This window comes from Nelusetta ayraudi, unplaced genomic scaffold, assembly GCF_046127955.1.
Source record: "Nelusetta ayraudi isolate G7.1 ecotype Tasmania unplaced genomic scaffold, CSIRO-AGI_Nayr_v1 ptg000135l, whole genome shotgun sequence".
Lineage (NCBI taxonomy): Eukaryota > Metazoa > Chordata > Actinopteri > Tetraodontiformes > Monacanthidae > Nelusetta > Nelusetta ayraudi.
The window spans coordinates 13,774,139-13,788,974 of record NW_027466185.1 but is presented as its reverse complement, the minus strand read 5'-3'; the positions used below and the strand labels follow the sequence as shown (position 1 = coordinate 13,788,974).

The 14,836-nt window shown below is 46.7% G+C and overlaps 2 protein-coding genes across 3 annotated transcripts in view; one reads left to right on the top strand and one right to left on the bottom strand.

Moving 5' to 3' along the window:
- Window positions 1-8,432, top strand: part of slc45a4a (solute carrier family 45 member 4a) — a 40,146-nt gene extending 31,714 nt beyond the window's left edge. For both annotated transcript variants that reach the window (XM_076012291.1, XM_076012292.1), the window contains 12 exons: window positions 1,300-1,479; window positions 1,858-2,048; window positions 2,331-2,517; window positions 2,601-3,053; window positions 3,624-3,895; window positions 3,982-4,143; window positions 4,663-4,762; window positions 4,867-4,947; window positions 5,043-5,173; window positions 5,284-5,352; window positions 5,448-5,602; window positions 6,284-8,432. In XM_076012291.1, the coding sequence (XP_075868406.1) occupies window positions 1,300-1,479; window positions 1,858-2,048; window positions 2,331-2,517; window positions 2,601-3,053; window positions 3,624-3,895; window positions 3,982-4,143; window positions 4,663-4,762; window positions 4,867-4,947; window positions 5,043-5,173; window positions 5,284-5,352; window positions 5,448-5,602; window positions 6,284-6,470 (2,168 nt within the window). In that variant the 3' untranslated portion in view covers window positions 6,471-8,432. The remainder of the gene's footprint in view (window positions 1-1,299; window positions 1,480-1,857; window positions 2,049-2,330; window positions 2,518-2,600; window positions 3,054-3,623; window positions 3,896-3,981; window positions 4,144-4,662; window positions 4,763-4,866; window positions 4,948-5,042; window positions 5,174-5,283; window positions 5,353-5,447; window positions 5,603-6,283) is intronic.
- Window positions 8,433-10,810: 2,378 nt separating this feature from the next.
- LOC142877557 (G-protein coupled receptor 20) lies at window positions 10,811-14,460 on the bottom strand. The gene is made up of 4 exons (XM_076012293.1): window positions 14,146-14,460; window positions 13,670-13,926; window positions 13,429-13,561; window positions 10,811-12,696 (listed from the first exon to the last, which is right to left on the bottom strand). The coding sequence occupies exons 1-4, from the start codon at window positions 14,323-14,325 to the stop codon at window positions 12,106-12,108; spliced, it is 1,161 nt and encodes a 386-aa protein (XP_075868408.1). The 5' UTR covers window positions 14,326-14,460; the 3' UTR covers window positions 10,811-12,105.
- Window positions 14,461-14,836: the final 376 nt, after the last annotated feature.

Here is a 14,836-nt window from a genome sequence, read left to right as displayed (position 1 = left end):
GAGAAATGTGAGAAAAAGGGAAAAAAAGAGTGAGTCTGTTTCCAGTGTGTGAGCTCACGGCACTCACAGCTACATGGGGAAAAAACTTAAGTAACCTGTATGTATGTGTATATACATATATATATGCATATATATATATATATATATATATGTGTGTAGCAAAAAGAATATACATACATATGTGTACATATATATATATATATATATATATGTATGTGTGTGTGTGTGTGTGTGTGTGTGTGTGTGTGTGTGTGTCTGTGTGTGTATGTGTGTGTGCGTGTGTGTGCATGTGCGTGTGTGTGTTGACATGGGAACACAGGACCAGCCAGTTCACAAGGAAATGCTTCCTGTTTGCTTCCTCCTTTCCACCAATCACAATTCACTTCCTGTCTGTAGCTCTGAGCAGTGAGTGTAACGGCACTATTGTCGCTCAGACCCACCCACACACACACACACACACACACACACACACACACACACACACACAGCCTTTTTCTAGGAACATTTGTTTCCTCTGTATCAATGGATATCGTTTTGTAGAGTGTGTCGTTTTGCCAGTATTATCACACACACGCAATCACATACACACACCAGCGCATGCACATACAATGAGTAGCTGGTGGCGATACCAGCTTAAAGACGTGGCGAGACGTACAAGGTCACACACACACACACACACACACACACACACACACACACACACACACACACAGAAACACATGAATGGAGTGCAGTGACCCATATGTGTATGTTTGTATTTGTGTCGTGCAGCCATGGTTGCTCGCTGGCCCGCTATTGATCACATGTGCTGCATTGACCATTGTTGCGTCAGCACAGTGATTTCAGATGAGCCCGTGCAGATGGACGCAACAATTGTTGCACCAATAGTTGGCGACAAACACAGAGGCCATAGTCAGAAAAGACATCCAGTGATGCTGCAGATAACTGGCTTTTATTTTTATTGACGATCAAAAAGTTTGTTATGATGTCAGTTTCAAATGAGTGATATACAAAAAAATATACTTAGATGAATATTTATATAAATAACGTTAACAAGCATTTTAAAATGAATGAATTAAAAAATAACACTAAAATAACTGCATCACAACTAGCAACACTAATAACAGTTTTTAAATGTCTACTAAAAATCTGAAACACATATCATGAAAACCTAACTTGCCTTTCATGTATAATAATAATAATAATAATAATGATAATAATAATGCTATTATCAGTGACAACATGAAAAGTGTGTCCTGGTGTTAAATCTCACTCTCCTCTCCTGGGTTTGACTGCCAGGTCTGTCCATGGGCGACGAGCAGGGCAGACAGCCAATAGGAATCGTCCTCACCGTGCTGGGCGTGGTGGTGCTGGACTTCTGTGCGGACGCGACGGAGGGGCCAATTAGAGCCTACCTGCTGGACGTGGCCGACACGGTGGAGCAGGACATGGCGCTCAACATCCACGCCGCGTCTGCAGGTACTGCCCACACAGGAGCTTCAGCAGGAGGATGAAATGGGAAAATTGTAAAAAAAAAAAAAAAAAAAAAACTATTAGACTTTGTGATGAATTATTGTGTCCTTACAATATGTGTTTGGAACTTACCATTGATCTCTTGAGCAAACAAAGAGAGTCCTTCCTTCACCTCCTCCACTTTTCTTGAAGCTCTGCAAATACACCCTTTGATAACCTTCAAGTCAGCTGTTGGCTCCTTTCCAACAGGTCCAACAAACACTTTCAGCCGAATAAACAAGAGGTTTTCTATTTTCTGGAGATCTGCCAGTTTACCTGCTAGACGTCGGTCTTGCCAGGCCGCTTCTGCTGCAGTCCCAGGGATGAAAATATAAATGTGTGCAGGTCTCGGCGGTGCCGTGGGCTACGCGCTGGGAGGCCTGGACTGGACGCACACCTTCCTGGGAATGGCCTTCAAATCCCAGGAGCAGATCCTCTTCTTCTTCGCCGCCATCCTCTTCACCGTGTCCGTGGCGCTGCACCTGTTCAGCATCGAGGAGGAGCAGTACTCGCCCCAGCACGACCGCCTGGACCAGGTATGCCATCAGGGGAATTTGCATAATTATGACAGCATATACAGTGCAAAGAGAAGAGGATTAAAATGTGAATGAATTAAAAATAAATAAATAAATACAATTAAAAAGAAAATAGAATAACAAAGGAAAAACACATATGTACATCTATGGAATTATTTACAAATTATTTACATGACATTGAATATTAATAAGTGTTTCATTACGCCTTTATGAAAAGTAGTGTTCAAAATCATTCGGCAGTTTTACATCATCATCACTGTCTTCTTGCTGCCGTCCAACCAGGAGAGTCCAGATCGAACCGTCCCACAGTCGGCCGCCAACGGCAGGACCGGCCTCCTGGCGCCCAAGCTGGAGTTGATCGGCGAGGATGAAATGATGGACACCTACGACCTGTACGACCCCTACGGGGACAACCAGTCGGACCAGGGCGACGTGGACATGGACTTCCTGGAGGTGGAGCTCGTGAGAAGTACGTCCCGCCCGATCACAAAATGTAAACGAATCTGATAGGGGGAATAAAAACCACTGACGACCCTGCGTCCCCGCTTCCAGGCAAAAGCGACAGCGTGCTCGCCATGGCCGACGCCACTCTGGACCACATGGAGCACGACGCCCTCTTCCTGTGCCACCTGGAGCCGTCCATCTTCGCCGACCGCCTCTCGCCCTACCACGGCTCGCCACCCGTCTCCTCCTTCTTCAACCTCAGCCACTCGGCCTCGCCGCACCGACTCGCCACCACCGTCAGGCGCAGCAGCAGCGCCGGCAGCCAGGACCTGCCGCGCCTCCACGCCAACGGCCAGCAGGTGGCGCACGGCGCCGACGGCCCCAAGGTGTCTCGCCTCTCGGCCTTCCTGCAGGAGATGGAGAACGACGACGGGCAGGAGGCGCTGCTCAACAACCAGGTCAACGAGCAGCGCACGCTGAACGGGAGGCTGCTGGCCGGCGTGGCCGCCTCAAACCGGCTGAGCTCCAAGGGGCAGGCACATCGAGCCGGCATGGTCAAAGGTGTGTAGGGGGCAAGAAGAAATATTATTGAAAAATTATAAACAGAAATGAAAACTTTGTTTAAAAAAAGGCCTGTTTTACCAGTAGTGCTATACAAACATTTTGTCATTATAATCATTATTTTTACAAATCCATTTATTTTATTTATTTTTTAGTATTGCACGGTTAACAAAGGTTATAGAAAGATTTTTTTTTTTGACAAAATAATCAGTGGCATCCACACGGCCACCAAATCCTGCATCACGCAAGTTAAACTCATGGCTGTACACTTGGTTTATTTTATATATTATGAAAAAAAAAATCAACATTAAAACGTCAAACTCTGTTATTTAAAAATCAGAGTCATGTTTAAAGACAAAGTAGAGAAATATTATCATAATTCATCAGGTTCTATTCAGTGCCCTGTATCTTGTCTGTTAGAATATTTGCACAACTTAATCCTGATGATTTATTCAAATCTGTCAGTAAACAGGTGATAATCTCTGATGACACGGCTCCTGCGACAACAGTGGAATAGAAAAGTTTCTCGTGCAGGTTCTCACTGGGCTTCATGTGTCGCTCCTTCCTCAGCCGCCAGCACGGGGGCGCCCACGCGCCAGTCCCGCTACCGTCACACCTTCTACCGCCAGCCGTCCTGCACCTTCTCCTACTACGGCCGCGTGGGCAACCACCGCTACCGCTACCGCCGCGCCAACGCTGCCTTCCTCATCAAGCCGTCGCGCAGCATGAACGACCTGTACGAGGTGGAGGCCCGGCACAGGAGGCGGAGCCGGCAGAGGAACAGGAACCGCAGCGGGAACACCAACTCCTCCAGCGGGGACACGGAGAGCGAGGAGGGCGAGGTGAGAACCCAAAGCCAAAGAGGCGTTTTTCTTTTTTTTTTATCCTCGTTCCCCATGTGACTTCGTCTTGTGTCCACCTGTGAAAGGCCGAGACCACCGTGCGGCTGCTGTGGCTCTCCATGCTGAAGATGCCCCCGGAGCTGCTGCGGCTGTGCGTCTGTCACCTGCTCACCTGGTTCTCCATCATCGCCGAGGCCGTCTTCTTCACCGACTTCATGGGACAAGTCATCTACCACGGAGACCCCACGGTGCGGAGGCCCGAGAAACTCACATTTCTTCTTCCTGTCACACAACTTCTGCCTTCGTCTCTGTGGTTTTGAGATGCCAGACCATGAATTTGTTGTGGGGTCTCAATGGAAAATTGAAAAAATATGTCAGCGTTTTCAAGATGGTAATTCCAGCATTTTGCAGTGGAAACAATGGAAAACATTTCTTACATACATCTTACATAGGGTTTCACCCTATTAGCATATAACTTATTTTCCAATAGGAGGGACCAACAGCCTTTAAGCCCACCTCCAAACTCCTCCTGGTGCTAAAATACATGGACTCTCCAACCTTTTTTTACTACTGAAGAAGCCTTTCAGATGAAAGAGGAAACATCTTCACGATAGCAAAACCAGTCCAGTTGCCTCAACTTAACCCTTGTACATAAAGATGACGTGGACCACTGAGAACCTTTGAGACAACACGTTGATCTGTGCCGCCCAAACCCAAAACCAGTGTAAATGTAGCTTTTCTAACAGTTCTTTATTCACCGCTCCCAGGCTCCATCCAACTCTACACTTTTGGAAAACTATCACAAAGGAGTCCAGATGGGATGTTGGGGCCTGGTGATCTACGCCATGACTGCAGCTACGTGCTCAGGTAACAAAGCTTTGCACTGTCTCACAGCGAGGGATACACGTCGCGCTGAGCTGTGCCATAACCTCGGCTACAAACCTCATCCCTGTCTTCTTTTTCCTCGCCAGCCATTCTTCAGAAGTACCTCGACAACTTTGACTTGAGCATCAAGATCATCTACATCCTGGGAACGCTTGGATTCTCCATCGGTACTGGCCACAACACAGCGGGAAACTATTGCGGCTCGGAAGGTCAGGGGGTGCGGAGGCTGCAACAGTTGACCCTGTTCTTCCCTCCTCTGCAGGAACTGCTGTCATGGCCATCTTTCCCAATGTGTATGTCGCCATGGTGATGATCAGCAGCATGGGTGTCATCTCCATGAGCATCTCCTACTGTCCTTACGCTCTGCTGGGACAGTACCATGAAATGAAAGAGGTGCAAATACGCGCAGATGAAATATACTAGCTGCCGGGTACAAACTTGCATCAAATATGTTTGTTCTTCGTCTACCATCTCTAATTGTTGCTTCTGGCTGCCTCCTGCAGTACATCCACCACAGTCCTGGTAATTCCCGAAGAGGCTTTGGCATCGACTGTGCCATCTTATCCTGCCAGGTTTGTGTCCGCAATGTTTCCGTTGGACCTTCCAGCTTCAGGCTTACTGGTGCTGTAAAAAATAAGCTTTTGGTGGTCATTGTGTTTTTTTGCAGGTGTACATCAGTCAGATCTTGGTGGCTTCGGCTCTGGGCGCCGTCGTTGAAGCGGTTGGAAGTGTCCGTGTGATTCCAATGGTGGCCTCTGGGGGCTCTCTTCTGGGATTCTTCTCCGCCTGCTTCCTGGTCATTTACCCGACTCCAAACAGCCCGTAAGGAAAGACGGTTGCGGTCATCAAAGGGCGATTAGGGCCTTTTAGTGAGACGTAACAACCCAAAATTAAGATGTCACCGATGTGCTGTTCCCGACTTCTGTAAAATGTCAGCTGCACACGTAGATTTGAAGATATCACCAGAGCCATGAGCCAGCAAAGTCATGAACTATCCCTTTAAATAAGCAGCTCCATCGAACATTTTCCTTGATTAGCTTTTCATATTTAAAGGAAACAGGCTAGCCAGTGAGCAACAACCTGCTCCTCATTGTGCCTGATTGGTCAATACTGTATGCCTCTACCTGAAAACCTTTACCCAATTAGAAGCAAGTATAGATGAGTTAGCAGCTAGCCAACAAAACTTACTAAAGTAGACATAAGTGACATCATTAGACAATATTGCCCTTAGTTTTCCTCAGTAACAGCATGTGCACAGGTAGAAGAAGTGTCAGAACATAAAGTAAATAGAGAGCTAAGGATACAGAAAGTAGAAGATAGATAATGCTCTTTGTACAACTCAAATTGAACACAAATGAAAAGTAACTGGCTGCTGAACGTGTTAAACCTTTTATTCAACGTTGTCCCAGAGAGCAGCCAAAACTGGGTCGCGAACTTCGAAATTTTACTGAAACTCATCCTCTGAGTTAATGTGAACAGTCAATGAGACCTTCTGATCCGCAGGGAAGGGGACTCGACCAAAGCGGCGGAGAAACGGGCTCTGACCACGCAGGAAAATTCCAACAGCCACGCCAGCGCCAGCGCCGTCGCCGTGGTGATAGAAAAACCCAGCTTCCTGAAACTCAACAAGGAGGGCAAGGCCACATCCACCACTGCCTCATGTCACACGGAGAACGAGTCAGCCCTGTGATTGGCTGGATGAGTTTGGGTCGGATGACGGTGAGAAAAAATTGGGAGCTTACGGATGGAGGTGTTTGGAAGGGCCTTTTTCTTTTCATTAGGATCTACACCATCTCACCGAGTGATCCTCGGATGGAGGTTATTCTCAATTTAATAAATATTTTCCAGGAGAGCTTGCCTCTGTGTCTCTAGGAGGCGCTAGTGAGCTGTCACACACATGCACACACCTTTGAAACTGACCCTCTATTCCCAGCGCAAAAACGGCTGAACAAAGACGCAAATCATGAAACTCTTCCGAGGAACATTGGTCTTGCTGCAGGTATGCTGCAAAAGCTGCGAAAGTTCAAAGAAATGCTGAAAAATGTTCTTCCCTCTCGGTGGAATCAGCTCGATTGGATGTCTGCTGCCGCTGGAGTTGACGCTGAGTGTGCGTCTGGCCGCCCACTTCAAGGCTTCGTTTTCACCAAAGTGATGCCAACAAACGCACTCGGCTTTGCAGGATTTGCTGGACTTTCACCACTCTGTGACTGTAGCTTTAAGACTTTAAAGACTTTTGGAAGTGGCATTTAAAAAAAAAGAAATCCCTCAAGCATTTATGTCATTTTTTTTGTTTTTAAATGAATCTCCTTCACATAAGGAGATTGCTTTAGCCTTCACTACAGGGTTGGAAAGACAAAAAACAACCTTTATGAATACCTGATTTAGAGTCCATTACGCACTTGTTTTTTGTTGTTTTTGTTTTCTTCCAAATTCCTTGAGAAGAGAGAGAGCGTAGATGCAATATGTAAAGTATACAGGGCATTAAAATCCCAAATATCCTTTTGATGACTAATTGAGGCCCCAGACTGAGACTTTTGTGTGTCTTGGAGAGGCGAAACTAAGAGGAGGGGCCAAGTTGCAGAGGAGAAGCTGGTGGTGGAGGATCTTCTCCTTGTCTAGAACCTCCTCCACGTGTTGCTCTGATTTATGTTGGCACAATGTTTGTTACTAGCCGGCGCGCTACCTGAGCCGTCTCTTTGAAAAAGCGTTACGCAACATGTTGGAAGTTGCTCCAAGTTGCTTTGTTGGGGTCGGATTGTCACGTCTCTCAACACGACAGAGAAAATTAGCAAAATTGATCTTGTACTTTAGAGGTCAAAAGTTTGTAGTTCCCACCATAAAAGCATGAAGAAGAAGAAAAGAAGCCTCTGGTGTTTTAGTGTTGCTTGTTTGATTCGTGGTTTGAATTGAGGATCTAATAGAAAACTGGCACTCTTTGTTTTTTGTGACTTTACATCTGTGAGACAAGGACTGGTTGGATTTCAAGCCTGATGGCTGTTGCTGGCGAGGCTCCATTTGTATTTGTTTAGTTTTTTTAGCCTTCATGCTAAGTTAAGCTAAGCATAAAACACACAACGTTCCGCAGTGCTCTGATTTAACACGCGGGGCAGAGTAACGGCGAAAAGACAGTAGATTTCCTTTCACTGATCAAATTTAAAAGAGGGTCGACCCAAAAACTCACCCAGACAACATTTTTTTTTTTTTTCATTTTTTCATCTGCTGCAGCCTTTGGCCGACTGACTCCGTCTGCAGTTTCGCTCGCTGACGAGGCGGCGGTGACAAAAGCTCCGTGAGGAAACAAAAGTGTTGAGCTGGTCATTCCTTTGACCCTGCAGCAGACGTTTGAGCACGCACGCACACACACACACACACACACACACACACACACACACACACACACGGCCCTATTGAGGCTCCAGCTCTTTGATAAGGGGATGTGGGGATGCGAACGAACGCACAGTGACGCACGTTCCTCTTGGAAGATGGCAGCCCGGTCGCGACAGACCGACAAGGTTGTGCAGACAGTCGCATTTTTTCAGACAAATCGGCTCAGCCGGCAGCGCTCCAGTGGCCCTCGGTGGTTAATCGGGCAGAGTGTGTACAAGCGTGCAGAGGGGTTGTGTGAGGTGGAGAAATCCCTGCCAAGGGGGGGGGGGAAACAGCTGCGGGATTTGGGTCAGTTTGCCCTTCTGCTCCATTGGCTGCAAAAACATGCAAACGCTGAAAATTGACGCGGATGGCAGCGAGTTTTATTCATGACTGGAGCCGCGTCTTTGTGTGCATTGAAGCCTTTCGCTTTTTTTTGTTGTTGTTTGGAGGCGAATTTACTGCTGTTTTGTTTAATTTTTGGCCGCCCAGTTTGATTTGAGCGAGTGTCTAGAATCCTTCCGTAACTTCAGGTGCGTTCAGTGGAAGCCAGCCAGGCAGCAGCGCAGCAGGAACGCTCTCCTGCGTTTTAACCTGCTCCCGTTGTGGGAGAGAAGAAACTGGGATTCATTTTTCTTTTGAAGGCCTCTTTCAGCACCAGGGCAATAAAATAGCTTGAAGAAAGTGGACACTTTAAGATAAACGTAAAGCTTATTGAAAGAAAGTGAAAAACAAAACAAAACAAAAAAAAAAAAAACTTTGGGAGGTTTGCATGCGATACAGCAATATGCATGTGTGGAACACCAAAGTATGACTCTGTACAAATCACTTGAGCTTTTTTCTTTTTTCTTCTTCTTGTCGTTGACCTGATAGGTTCAGGGATGTGTTTTCTGATGCATGGCTGGACGTGTGTGTCTTTTTTTCTTCTTTTTATAGCTTAAATATGTAAAAGGTGTTTTAAAAAACAAAACAAAGGAGAACAAAAGAGACGAGCGGACCTGGTTCCCAGTCCGGGTCGGTACACTCCGAAACGACCACGTGGTTGAGTTTAACATTCACGACAGCAACAACACGTGTTGTGGATGGAAGGTGCTGGAAAGTCAGCCGTCGTATTGATATACAAGGAAACAAAAAATAACATCCAGGCTGCGAATACTTGAAGTTCAACTTGAGAGTCTCAGTTTCTTTTCTTGTTTCTTTTTCCGTGTTTCACATCCCGAGACTTTTTTTTTTTGTCCTTTTCCCCCCATGTTAGCACTAACTCTGGAATGTTCAGGCAGCAGGGAGGCCTGCTGGGAGGTTGAGTTCTTTACCTTTGATTCCATCTCAAGTTTTCTCTTGTTCTGTTTGAAAGAAGGCGATGAATGTGAAGATTTCTGCTGAAATCGCTTCTTGTTCCGACGCCGGCAGGGTTGTGTTCGTGTGTGTTTCTGACATTGCACAAAAACAAACAAAACAAAAAATTGCACATGAAATAGTAAGAGAAAAAAATAGCGCGTTGCAAAAGAAAGATAAAAAAGACAGTTTTTATTTACTTTCACTTTTTTTGTCTCTAATTTCCAGACACGTTTAGCTGCTCTGCGTTCGCTGCAGGAGCTCACTGGGTTGTGTGGTGGGCTTGTGGTGGGTTTGTGTCCACCGCCGTGACCCGGCTGCTCGCAGGGTTTCAGGCAAAAGGGGAGAATGTTCTGGAACATCTCTGTGTTTGTCCGCAGCTCTTTGTTGCTCTTTGCAAGCACCTGGTTTTACACTCACAGTCGTGCAGAAACTGGGGGCTGTTTCATGTGTCTTTGGCGTTTTAGCTCAACTAGTCTCTTCTTTACTTCTGTATATGTTTGATTTAGATCATTTTTTTCTTTTTTATATTGTAGAAAAAAAAAGGCAGAGCCACACATGAGAGTCAGGCCTTTGCACTTTTTTTCCTTTTCAGTGGCGGCCACGTCGGCCTCACTGTCCCTGAATCGCTGAATGAATGTGGCGACGTGAGTTTCAGGTTTCAGCCTGGCAGCAACGCTGCAGCCACACAGTTTGAGTCAACCTGGCCTGTGTGTGTGTGTGTGTGTGCGTGTGTGTGTGTGTGTGTGTGTGTGTTTGTGTGTGTGTGTGTGCGTGCGTGTGCGTGCACGTGTGCGTCTGCCTCGCTTCCACCTAAAGAAAAAAACCTGTGTGGATGGCGGAGGAGATAAATGCCTATACACTTTGATCTTCACAGAGATTAAAAATCAAGAAAAATCCTTAAAGAATGGGAAAGTAAAGTATGCGCAGTGTACCATATATAAATATATATAATATGCCTTGTTATTTGGAAAAAAAAAGATGTAAATATACATATTTCTCTTTTAGTTTTTTCTTTTTTTGCTGCTATAAAAAAGATGATTATTTTTGTTAGTAGTTTTGTTTTCTATATAAAGACTGTATAAATCTCTATATGTTCTATAAATATGCTTGAGCCTTCATATGTAGGACTCTGGATGAACACTGTATGGAACGCACCTTTAAAATCTGTTCGGAAGTAAACCACCAGTGGCTCCTCTCTTTCTTTAACAAGTGTGAAAACGATGCGGTCGGGTGTTTATATGAAGTCAGTGAGTTTGCTTGAGTTCAATCATTTTATTTAAGAAAATGCTAAGACAAAAATAGCAAAAATCCTATCATCCTACCCATCAGTTGCATTTTACAAAATTTCATACGGTCAAGGAAGGGAAAAAAAACACCACTTCTTTAAACCACAGACCATGCATCCCATCATGCATTGCGGTCAGAATGCTGAGACATGGTTCTAGTTTTGTTGCTGAGCGTCTCATCTTCCTCATGCAGATGTTCAAATGAGCTGCAAGAGGAACCTGAAACTGAGCTGGTCACACGTGCGTCCCGCTGCTTCAGACGGGTCACGTGACCGCAGGGGGAGCAGCTGATGGGTCATGTGCGCGTGTCGCCTCGCAGTTGTGCAAGGTTGTGCTTTTGGGGTTTTTCATCATGTATCATTTAATCAGGGAAATGTTGCCCACTTTTTGTAATTCAGAATTTTTTTCCTGACAGATAAAGGAAATGCTTGTTATATATTACCTGAAAACAAGAAATATTTTACATTTAAAAAAAAAAAAAAAAAAAAAAAACATTCGCTGGATCAAAGTTTTGTTCACTTCGGCTGCAGCTCACTCACGGTTGCATGCCGGATGAGAGGTGTGTTTTCAAGCCCAGTGACTGGAATCACATTCTGTGGGCTTCTCATCAGTGGCAAGATTGCCATCTGGTGTTGAACTGCCATAGTGATTGCATGTGATTGGCTGACTAGGCGTGTGGGAGGGAATTCCATTATGTTGCTCGATTGTGTACAAATCCCCAACATCACTTTTTTGAAGACCGCAGCACTCCACGAGGTAGAATCAAACTTTGAAAAAGAATTTCCCGCTTCTTGTGCAGGTCCAAGGTCAAGCCACTTTATTGTCACTGTAAATTATATACAACAAAATTGTGACAGCATTGCAACAGCACAAGCAAACAAAAAAAAACCTGACGATTTCAACTCAAAGGTCCATTGTGTAACATTTACAGTAGCTTGATTTCTGATTTTTATTTTTTAAATCAATATTCTGCCCATAAATACATCAATAAAAGTGTATAATCATAGTACAATAAATGCAATTTGGTGAAAGGTTCTCATATATATAAGAATATACATAGCTTTCATCCATAATTACAAGGAAGCCGGATGTGTACAATCCAGCCCGCCCGAGAGCACATTTTGTAATTGGGAGGACAACACGCGCCTTCAAATGAACCCACGAAGAAGAAGGTGAACGAGGTATCCAGGTTTGGGTGCGCAGGCCACTGTAGTTCATGGGAAGGGAAAGTGAAAGACACTGCAATCTGAAGTTCAACCACGGGATGTCGCTGTTTCTTCTTCACACTGAACCTTTTAAGTAACAACATTCAGCCAATAGGGGGTGGGGGATCTTCTAGATGGACTGCTCCGTGTTGACCACAGAGAGGGGCGGCCTGGTGAAGGAGAGCGCAGCCACACTGTGCGCTATCGCCAGGGCTGTGCTCGAGTACTTGTTCCCAAAATGTGTCTCTCCGTCCCCGCCGCTCGTATGCCCGGCCTCCCTGACCCCCTCCCTGGCCCCGCCCCTCCTCCGGCTCCGCCAGGCCCTCCTGAAGCTGTCCGTCACGAAGCAGTACACCACTGGATCCAGACAGCTGTTCAGGCTGCTCAGGGTCACCGTGATGTGATAGGCCAGTACGTGCCCCGCCCCCTGCCCCGCTCCTCCCCCTCCCACGTTGACCCGGAAGTAGACCAACACCTGCCGGACGTGGAAGGGGGTGAAGCAGAGGGTGAAGACCACCAGGACAGCGGCCAGCAGCCTGACGGCGCGAGCTCTCCTCGCCCGGCTCTGCTGATGCATCAGGCCGTGGCCGGAGGAGAGGAAACAAGCCACGCGCAGGGTGAAGCCCACCACGGCCAGCAGGGGGAGCAGGAACTCCAGGACGGTGAGGTAGAAGAGAGTTGGGAGGAGCACACAGGAAGAGCTGAACTCCAACGCTGTTGTCTGCAAAACAGAGAAGACATCAAAAATGTCAAGAGTGTAAAACTCTCAATGTTGTAATCTACAAATTCCAGATACATTTTTGGTCCTGGTCCCCAGTGGAGCTGCCTCGGACAATTATCTGTAGAATAAATCAGCGTAATTAGCCCCCTGTTTACACCCTCCTGTTAAATTGTCGGAGTTGAGCTTCCAATCCAGATCCAAACATAATTTATTCCTATGTTTGGATTCAGTATCACTCTGGCTTCCTTCCACAGTCCAAGAACATGCATGTGAGGTGAATTGGAACCTCTAAAGAACATTGAGTGTGAATGGATATTTGTCTTGATGTGGTCCTGTGATGAACTGGCGACTAGTCCAGGGTGTCAGCCTGCCTTCGCCCTATGACAGCTGTAAGAGGCTCCAGCAGACCACAGTGACCCCAAGCGCTGGGAGAAGCGGGTATTGAAAATGGATGGATGGATTTAGTATCAGAGGTTCAGGCCGTCAGTTCCACTCTATAGGCAAACAAATATTCCATAAAGGGCCCCAAAGCAGCTGTGCACCAGTGGTTTGATTGGATAAATCATGCTGGAAATGTTGGTTGGTATTGTGCATTCCTGGAAATACAGAAAGACGTGGCGCGAGGCAAAGCCCATCGCAAGATTGAAATGTGCATGAAATGCCAAACAATCTCATGTCACGACGACAGCTCCATTCTGAGCTGCTTGTGCCTGAGCTTGTTCATGCCTTCACCTGAAAAGAGTAGGTGACCACAACTGCAACGAACCAAACTGTGGCGCTGACACACCTGGCCGTCCCCGTGGTCCTGCACCGATGGAGAGTGCCGGAGGCGTGAACCACAGCCAGGTAGCGATCCACGCAGATACTGAGGAGACGGAGGAGGAAGAGGAGGAAGAGGAGGAGCAGAGGGAGGGTCAACGGAGAGCAGGATGTCCGGTCCAGCAGGGTAGAGAGAGGGGAGGGGCCTGCTCACCTGGTCAGAAACAAGATGCTGCAGTACATGTTGACAAAGTAGCTGAAGGTGTGCACGTAGGAGCAGGCCACGCACTTCCCCCCGCTGTGGTACAGGGCGATGCGCGCGGGCAGCGACAGCGCCACCAGCAGGTCGGCCACTGCCAGGTTTATGGTGTAGACCACCGAGGCCGAGGAGTGGGCCGACGCCCCGCAGAAGACGTAGAGAGCCACGCTGTTGAGGGCCACGCCCACCACCAGCATCATGCAGTTGCATACCTGCAGCAGGGGGCAACAGAGAGCAAAAGTTAGATTTCAATTTCTTGTAATATTCTTATCACGCAATAAATAAAGCAAAAAGTAGCATGCTTACATATAAAATAGGAACATTTATTATATTAATTCATGAATATTTATGCTAACGTTACAATAACACAAAACCACTTCTGCTTTACCAATTATTTTGAAGGTTCACGTCATTATCTCGTGACATCTCACCATGAGGGAGATCCACACTGCATAGAAGTCCTGGTACAGCTGCACATCCAGGTGGGCTACCCTGTGTAAGTAGGGCGACCCCCACTGCTGGTCCCAGGCACTGCAGTTCATGGGGCCAGGGGTCAAAGAGGACGGGAGGGGCTGATGGGCGGAGCTGACGTTGGTGACGAGCACCTCCATTGGGGGACAACACACAGGGGATGTTCCTGTGAGGGAGAGAAAAATAGGTCTACACTCGCCGCGAATAAGTCAACGTTACGGAGCGCTGTGGGCAAACCATTAAGAAGAATAATGGGCAGTGGTCGCCATCAGAAGGAGTTCACGCAGAGAGAGGCTTTTGGAAATCGTCTATTTATAAACAAGACTGGGGCTGCTCTCTCCTCTTTAAACTATGTTAAGTGCCTAAACCTGGTGTGCAGGCTTCAAACACTGTTTACACGGCATATATGCTGCACTGCATGCTCTCCTCTTTCACACACACACCTCCAATAGACTCAAAAGACACAAACACACCACACTAACACAGACGATAGACTTAAAGTTGTGCAGGATCAGTTCGTTTAAGAGGTTTCAGCATCCAGGCGCTGATGCAGCAGGCTAAAAATAGACCTGGCAACCCAAGGGAGCCCATTTCACACTGAGCAGGATGATTCCCTTTTTCCTGCACAAAAGCAGAAATCCCATCACCAAA